The 9,173-nt window shown below is 34.6% G+C and overlaps 1 protein-coding gene across 3 annotated transcripts; it reads left to right on the top strand.

Annotated features, from left to right (window-relative positions):
* The first annotated feature begins 3,455 nt into the window (after nt 1-3,455).
* Nucleotides 3,456-8,577, top strand: LOC109218335 (protein DETOXIFICATION 14-like). 3 transcript variants are annotated; one of them, XM_019382693.1, is made up of 8 exons: nt 3,701-3,781; nt 4,821-4,956; nt 5,077-5,624; nt 6,600-6,686; nt 6,776-6,832; nt 6,932-7,170; nt 8,073-8,274; nt 8,372-8,577. In XM_019382693.1, exons 3-8 carry the CDS (start codon nt 5,083-5,085, stop codon nt 8,406-8,408), a joined length of 1,164 nt encoding a protein of 387 aa, XP_019238238.1. In that variant the 5' UTR covers nt 3,701-3,781; nt 4,821-4,956; nt 5,077-5,082; the 3' UTR covers nt 8,409-8,577. The 3 variants fall into 3 exon arrangements, with proteins under 3 accessions (XP_019238237.1, XP_019238236.1, XP_019238238.1); XM_019382692.1 differs by lacking the exon at nt 4,821-4,956 and having other exon boundaries at nt 3,456-3,781; nt 8,073-8,278; XM_019382691.1 differs by lacking the exon at nt 4,821-4,956 and having other exon boundaries at nt 3,457-3,781.
* The last annotated feature ends 596 nt before the right edge of the window (nt 8,578-9,173 follow it).

The following is a 9,173-nucleotide window of genomic DNA, read 5'->3' as shown; positions in this document are numbered from 1 at the left end:
GTTTACTCTACCCCATATCTATTTACTTCTTATTGTATCTGTCTTATTGGACCACTCGTAAGTGTCGATGTCGACCCCTCGTCACTACTTCTCTGAGGTTAGCCTAGATACTTACTGGGTACACGTTGATCTATGTACTCATGCTACACTTGCTGCACATTTTTTGTGCAGGTACATATATGTCAGGTGGTCTTTTGTGCGTAGAGGCGCGGCTATTGCGGGGACTTACCGTGAGTTGCATTTTATATTACGATCCGCAGCCTGTAGAGTATGCATCAGAGTTATTTATATTCTCCTATCTAATTTGTATTCCACACAGAGGTTGTATTTTATTATATTTCCTAGTTGATGCTCATGCACTTGTGACACCGATTTTTGGGGGTGCTTATGGGTTGTTCTTTATTGTAGTTGTGAAAACATTATCACTTGCCTTGTAAATTCTATTTCATACTATTTAATTGATGAATTTCAAAAATACTAAAATGAGTAATTAAGTTAATCATTCACCGTTGGCTTGTTTGACGACGATGTTTGACGACGGTGTCAGGCGTCATCACGAACTTTAGTGGATTTTGGGTCGTGACAGAACTCAAGAACACTAGAATCGCATTTAAGTGTCTGAATCATGTCAAATCAATTTCGAATTGAACCAAATTTTGCAGACAAGTTTCAAATAGTAATACGAAACTATTCCAAGTTTTAACATCAAAATCCGAACCCATTAGCCAAGAAGTCATCTTGGTCAAACTTAGTAATTCTTCAACTCTCAAAAATGCTAATTTCCAGCAAAATGAGTCAAAACAAGTTAGGACTTTCGAATTCAATTTCGGGCATACGCTTAAGTCCCAAATCATGATACAGAACCACCGGGACCGTCAAAATACTAATCCGGGTCCGTTTACACAAAATATTGGCCGTGGTCAGCTCAAGTCATTTTAAAGATAAAAATTTACATTTTACTTGGATTTTTCACATAATGATTTTCCGGAATAAGACGTGGACTGTGCACGTAAATCGAGACACGCTAAACGGAGCTAATCGGGGTCAATGAAGGCTAAAGCTCAAAATGACCTATCGGGTCATCACACTTTTTAATTTATATTATGGGCATACCTATAGAATAAATAAATTTTATTTATAAATTAAAAAATAAAATAGTATTTAGAATATATAATGTTGGAATTATAAAATATTGAGCATAGTAAAAAAAATTAATTATAACAATTTGGTTGTAATAATAATTTCGATATTAACAACAAAAACTCAAAAAAAATATTTACACAATTGAGAATGAAAGAAAATAACGGTCTTATAATATATATTTCATGCACGTAATATAAATATATTTTTATAATATACATTATATATTCTTGAAAATTATGCCCAGTTCTATTATTATTCAGACATTATATATGCTAGAAAATATATTTTTTATTTTTTATTTTATAGATACAATTTATTTGTTCCATAGGTAAGTCCATAATATCAAATACATATTTTAGAGGATAAGATAGGTATTTGACAATCAAAAGTCTGAGAAATCTAGTTGAGTGACCTTCTGAGTGCTATAGACATAGTTAAGTGACTTTTCTGTTACAAACAAAAGAAGGATGACTTTACTTGATAGTTTCCAATAGTTGAGCGATCATTTAAGTAATGGACTGTGACAACAAATTGAGCTTTTGGAAATATAAAGCAAAGTCGCCGGAGAAGAAGAAAATCTGAAGCAGAGTCATCGAAAATCTGAACAGATCTAGCTATAGTATGTAAAATTTCCAAGAAAATATCTTGAAATTCCTTCCTCCATTTCCCCTCCCCTCCTTATGCGTAACTAAATATCTTTTTTTTTTTTAAAAAAAAAAAAAAACTGCGAAATTCATTGTGGTCCGTAATTATTTTAAAGGAGGTAGCTAGCTTTCATTTGTTGAGTTGGTCAAAGTCACCATGATAATTTTTGTCATTGTCAACAAAAACAACTACTTACATCCTAAATGACTTCCTATTATATACACAAAAATATTACACATGGGGAATTATTTTACTACCAATATAAAAGAAACAACTTATATCATTAAATGACCTTCTCTTATTTATCCAAAAATATTACAAGTAGATGTTTTTTTATTGCCAATATATAAATAAGTAAACAGTTCTGACAATATTTAAATCCCACGAAAAGAGAAAAAGAAGTCCAGTAAGAATGCTAGGCACGGTGTCTTCATAGCAAATAAATAAACTAGGTAATTCAATATTGTTCTCAAATCTCAACAAAATGTTAGCAAATAAGAACATGGAAACTGAATCTAGATTGTGGGACTCCAGGAATATCGAATATGAACACCCGATTCAAAATAAACAAATAAAAAAGACTAAAGTAATTGAACTTAGAGCATCTTGATCTATATCTTCGCATAAAATAATCACACTACTTATCTACCATTCATTTAGAAAAAGTGGTTGAGCTAATAACTATAGTGAAGAGTGATGTAGAAATTACGAAGAGGGAAGTCATCTTCCCACGTCCCACAGCCCAAAAGAAAAAGGAAAGAGAAAAAGAAAAGAAAGGTCCACTGTCAATAACAGTGGCAAACGGACGAGTCGGGTCGGATACGGTTCAGGTCGAAAAGCGATAATAAAAAACTGATAAATTATCCGACCCGATTCATATTTAATACGGATAAAAAACGGATTAAGCGGTGGATAATATGGGTAACCATGACTTGTTGCATATGATTACTGGGAGAATTCTTGGTCTCCCTAAGTTGAGGAACCCGTAATTTGAGGCTTTACAAATATAAAAGTTAGACCCATTGGTTATCCATTTTTTGAATGGATAGTATGGTTCTTATCCATATTTGACCCGTTTTTAAAATGTTCATTATCCAATTCATTTTTTAGTGGATAATATGGGCGGTTAACTGTTTTCTTTTAACAATTTTGCCACCCATAACTATCAAGTAAGGACTTAACTTATTGCAAGTAAAGATAATCAGCTTTGTAAAACAATACTCTCTCTGTTTCAAAAAGAATGACATTATTTCCATATTAGTCTGTTCCAAAAAGATTGACACCTTTCAATATTTCTTTAATAGGAAGCATTTATAGGCACACACTATGATAGGTTTCAGACCACAAGTTTCAAAAATTTTACGGCAACACAAATATTATGGCTGATTTAAGACCACGTATCTTAAAAATCATTCTTTTCTTTATTAAAGTTTGCGTCAAGACAGTCTTTTAAAACGGAAGGAGTATATAGAAATCAGGAGGAGAAGTCAACATTCGTCACTTGGAATCACTTTTGTTAGGGAGCGTATTACCCAGATTGTTCGTAGAAATTCAAATTTAGTCGTTTTACAATGCGGGTACTAGACATCGGGAAAAAAAAATTCCCCAACTCTTCTCTTGCCTCCAACAAAAAAAAAAAAGAAAAAGGAAAAAGAAATGGCCAATTCAGAAGTATATACGTGTATAGATTATGGCCTAAAGGATGAATACTATTAACAGTTGAACCAAGTTCAAGCAAATACAGAGTTCAGTTATGGAAGAAGCTCTGCTTCTGCCAGAGAAGAGGGAAACTTTGAGAAGAAGAACATGGAATGTCTACATAGAAGCGATGAAGAAGGTGAGTTACATAGCATTACCAATGTTAATGGTCAATCTTTCACAGCATCTTGTAAGAATTGGGTCAATGATGATGATTGGGCATTTGGGTGAACTCTCACTATCTGGAGCTTCTGTTGCCACCTCTCTCACTAATGTAACTGGCTTTAGTCTTGTTGTAAGTTTCCTTCTTTCCTCATACTCTTCTTTACTTAATTTCCATTGTTCCATAGTTGGTTGATTGAAGGGAAGCATGGCGATGGAGTGGTAAGAGTTGTTGCCTTTTGGCGGCTGGTCCAGGATTTAAAGTTTATGGATTCTGGCCGCAGTCCATTTATGCTACTGGGTTCGCAGTGTATTTTACGTACATATTTAGTGGATTACATGTATAAGGTTGGGCCAAAGATACGGTGTTCTTACGAACTCGTAACATATGTTGTGCCTCCGCCACTGTCGTTTGACCAGGACGTCACTAGTTTAAGCCGTGAAAATAGCTTTTTTATAGAGATGCAAAATAAGAATGTGTACAATAGATTTAATGTGGTCTGACCTTTCTAAGGACCTCGCTGATAGTGAGAGTTCTGTGCACTGAGCACAATATATGTTATGGGTTCTGTGCCTCAGCCCGTCGCCCGTATTCATATTTGAAAATTGTCTTGAATTCCTATTTTATGGCACTAAAACGCTAAAAAATGAGGAATAATTATGGCGAAGCAATGACTATTGTTCATTATGTCGTTTCTGATGGGCCCACAAAAATTTTAGGCTATTCGAAACCCGTCGCCTGAATTCATAAAGATGATATGGACATTAGCACAAAAAAAATTCTAAATCGTCCTGAATTCCTGTTTTATGGCCCTAATTAGGCCTCTCATGCTTGCCCTTAATTTTAGTGTTTGCCCCTATTACTGATCTAGAAAATGATAAGGATGCTGAAAATGCACTAGGAAAAGTTTACATGGCATAATAACTCATGATCTTGAAGCCGAGAAATGTAAAAATTGTGATTCCTATAAGTAGGTTAGTAGTTGATTAGTGGCAGTGGCGTATGCAGAATTTTGTGCAAGTGATGGCTGTATGTTATAAGTATTCAACTTGGATGTCAATTTGCGTGTGGGATATAGAGGTTCTAAAGCTTACTTCTTATTCTCAATACGTTTAATTTACATTATTTTTAAAGAGTCTGTCTCTTATACATACTTCTCGGTAATTTGCAGGACTAAAGTAGCTCTTGATCTATTAGACTAATTAACACACATAATAAACATACTTAGGGCAGGGGCAACCCGGTACACAAAGCATTCCATATTCACGTAGAGTCCGGGGAAGGCTTGCACCACAAGGGGATATGATGTAGGCATCCTACCCTGATTATTGTATTTAGCGAACTTGAAAATTCACTGTTTGGTCCTCCATTATTGTATTTTCCATGTCAAAGTTTCTGGTAATAATATTTGTCTGGTTGCAATGCAGTTAGGAATGGCTAGTGCTTTAGAGACTCTCTGCGGGCAAGCTTATGGTGCTGAACAATACAATAAATTAGGAATCTACACTACTGGGGCTATTATATCTCTACTTATAGTTTGCATTCCGATATCTATACTATGGTTATTTATTGACAAAATTCTTATATTCTTGGGACAAGACCCTCTTATTTCCATAGAAGCAGCCAAATATTCAATTTGGCTCATAGCTGCAGTATTTCCGTACGTGATTTTGCAAGCATTAATACGGTATTTGCAGACGCAAAGCTTGATCCTTCCTATGGTTCTGAGCTCTGTTGCAACTCTCTGTTTTCATGTGCCTATTTGTTGGTTATTAATATTCAAGCTGAACGTGGGAAGTTGTGGAGCTGCAGTTGCAATTGGTTTGTCTTATTGGTTCAATGTTTTACTGCTTGGTTTGTATGTGAAATACTCTTCGTCTTGCGAAAAGACTCGTCTTTGTTTCTCATCAGAAGAAGTTTTTGCTAGCATAAGAGAATTCTTCCCTTTGGCTATTCCTTCTGCTTGCATGGTTTGGTAAGTTTGCTCCATATCCTTTGCTTTAAAGGAAATATCTTATGCCTAATCACACATACCTTCAACGCGTCTCCTTGCGTGTGGGTCTGATTCTTTTTCACGGGACAAGTAGGTAAAGATTCTTCTTGATAGTGGGTGATGGCAAGACTCGAATGCAGGACCTTTACTATTCTAATACCATGTTGAAGTGTGTGACCAACTTACATAAGAGCATTTAGAGAGAGTATACTAGTAGCAGACATCCAAAGAAACATAAATATTACTAAGTTTGCCAAAAGAAAGATGGAATCTGATGGATTCCAGCCTCCACAGCGGCTCTTGCTCTCCCTTGGTCAAATTCCCCTCTCGAAAATGTCCCCACCCCCCTCTTAGACATGTTTGGGAGCATTTATAGGTTAGGGTCGAAGTCTCCAAGTTCAAATTTTAAAAGGAAACAATTTTTTCTCGGATAGGGGACCAGGCCTTTAACCTCGCAAGGCCTGGTCTAGGGCCAGGAAATAACCTGGCAAGGCCTAGTCTGGGGCGAGATGAAACCTCGCCTCGCCTGGTCTGGGATGAGATGGGGCGAGCTTTGGGGCGCGGTCATTTCTTGCCTTGCGTCGATTTCTCCTGTCATACTCTTTTCTTGTATTTTCAACATCTTTTTGTGCAACTTTCGTTCATTTATGCATTCCAATGATCCTACACATAAAACTAACTCAGTTAAGCTCAAAAGTCATACAATTAATCATTAAAACACCCAAATATAAGGCGAGTAATGCACTAAAAATATGGAATTATAGCCAAACATCACATACTTTTAATGCGTCTGTTTACTCAAACACCATGTCGAATTGTGTGATGATTATCTCATTTAAAAACTTAAAATTGTTAAGAAAAACATATATTTTTATTTATTTAATTCCGTCTTCAACCGAGATTTTATGCCTTAGTTTGTTTGTTGTTCTAATCAATAGAACATTGTGATGATTGCAGCCTTGAGTGGTGGACATTTGAGATAGTGATACTGCTTGCTGGTCTCTTGCCAAAGCCTCAGCTTGAGACTTCAGTGCTTTCGATATGGTACACTTCATTATTGTCTTATCTTTCGCTATTTCATAACAAAAGTTTAAGTTTTAATTACTGACGATGTAAAAGAGTTTTATTGACAGCATGTCGGTTGCTTCCACACTTTATTTCATACCATTTTCCCTTGGTGCTGGAGCAAGGTTCGGATCCCTCTACTGATTTTTGTATCGTATTACATATTTCTCGTGCATATTTGTAAAGAAAAATGACGTCTAAAATACGCGCTTTCCCTTTTGCAGCACTAGAGTTTCTAATGAACTCGGAGCAGGGAATCCCGAGGGAGCAAAAATGGCTATTAGGGCAACACTTAAAATTTCGATGGCAGCTGCGACAATTTGCAGCAGTGTTCTTTTTTGTTCTCGTCATGTTCTGGGATATGCATTCAGTAATGAGAAGGAAGTTGTGGATTATCTAAGGGATATGACTCCTTTTCTTTGTGTCTTGATTGTATCAGACTGCATTCAAGCTGTACTTTCTGGTATGCTCTATTGTTTGCCCCTTATTTTTTTGCCTTATGAATCATTGTGAAAATCTGAGTACCTAAGATCAAATAGTAGAGTTAACTATACGTAATATTAGTAAATCTAGTACCAATTATACAAAATGTATTTTTTGTATAATTGACATATAGTTCAATTACTTTTGAGAGTATAGTTTAGTTAGTTTAATGTTAAGTTCAGCGACCACATGTGAAAAATTATATTGGTCTTACTAAGTTGTTATGTCGATGTTATTAGCATTTTGTCCTGATTTTCTTTTCATATTTGAACTTTACCTTTTCTTGAAGGAAGGAAAAATAATTTATCATAATTGATTTTTACTTTTTCTAAAAGCAAAGTATATATCTCTTCCATATTTAACAGATCTCATTCTTGGAGAAAAAGGGATCTCTATAAAGTGTGCCTTACTCACTTTTAATGCAGAGCTCCAATACCTTTAACCCGTGCTCACTTTCCACGCACAACGCTCCAATTTTTAACACATACCTACTTTTAACCATGGGCAAGTAGTAGTGATGAAAACTCACGCCAAAAGTGAAAAATTGTTAGGATTTTATCCTGATTTTCTTTCCATATTTGAATTTTACCTTTTCTTGAAGGAATGAAAAATAGTTTATCATAATTGATTTTTTACTTTTCCTAAAAGAAAAGTATAGATCTCTTCCATATTTAACGGATCTTTTTCTTGGAATAAAAAATGTTGTGACCTCTATAAATTGAGGATCACTCCATAAAAAAAAATATAGAATTACTGTTTTACTGTAATTATCAATCCTAACAACCAAACAGATGTTTTCCTTTTGACTTAGCTTGTTGTGATTATCAATTTTACTGTTTTATCCTTAAATAATATATCCTGGAATTACTAAATTTCCCACAGGAGTTGCAAGAGGAAGTGGGTGGCAGCATTTGGGAGCATATGTTAATCTTGGTTCATTTTATCTTGTTGGAATGCCTGTAGCCATATTATCTGGCTTTGTACTCCATTTTCAAGGAAAGGGTCTTTGGTTTGGATTAAATGTGGGAAATTTAATGCAATCTTTTCTGCTTTCCTTGATAACAAGTTTTACAGATTGGAAAAGGCAGGTGCTATTCTTAGAAAATATTTGTGTTTATTGAATTAATTAACATCCTTGGAAATGACTTCTGTGACTAATAGCATTCTTATTTGGCTTGCAGGCATCAAAAGCTAGGGAAAGAATCTGTTATTGAATAAGTATTGACGACTGAGACAGCTAGTACTTGATAGCTAAGTCAAAAGGAAAACATCTGTTTGGTTGTTTTAACATACAGGGTGTTCGTCGGCCGGTAAGGTACGGTATTTAGACATTTCGGTTCGGTATTCGGTTTCTTAAGATGCTATACCAATACCGTACCTAATTAAATTCGGTATGGTTCGGTTTTTCTCCTTTCGGTTTCGGTTTATTCGATTTGAATACTAACTAGTGCGTAGAGTCATAGACTATAATATTCTTAATTAAAGTACTCAAAAGTGTCATAGACTATAATATTCTTAATTAAAATACTCAAAAGTACAAAACTAAAAACGCTTGTTGACAAATATTTTGTCCAAAACAAGCAAATATCACCCGAGAGTGAGAAAATAATACATAAAGAAATAAATTTGATCATTAGAAATGTCTTGTTACTTGCTTAGAGTTAATTGATGAACTTAGAGAACAAAGGAAAGTAAATTTAGATTTTTTATATTATGTTATAACTAAAAATATGTGTATTGTGTAATATAATATATATTTCGGTACGGTATCGGTATTTCGATATTTCATTTTAAAATATCAAATACCATACCTAATACCAATTATTTTTAAAATTTAAACCAAATACCAAAATTTCCGGTTTCGATATGGTAATTCGGTATTTACCAAATTATGCACAGCTCCACATCATATACCACTTACAATTTTCTCAGGCAATTAATAGTAGTATTTTGTAGCAATTTTGACAAATTATATTGTTCAAT

The sequence above is a fragment of the Nicotiana attenuata genome, unplaced genomic scaffold (assembly GCF_001879085.1).
Source record: "Nicotiana attenuata strain UT unplaced genomic scaffold, NIATTr2, whole genome shotgun sequence".
NCBI classification, from domain to species: Eukaryota; Viridiplantae; Streptophyta; class Magnoliopsida; order Solanales; family Solanaceae; genus Nicotiana; species Nicotiana attenuata.
This window is presented reverse-complemented; position numbering and strand designations above follow the sequence as displayed.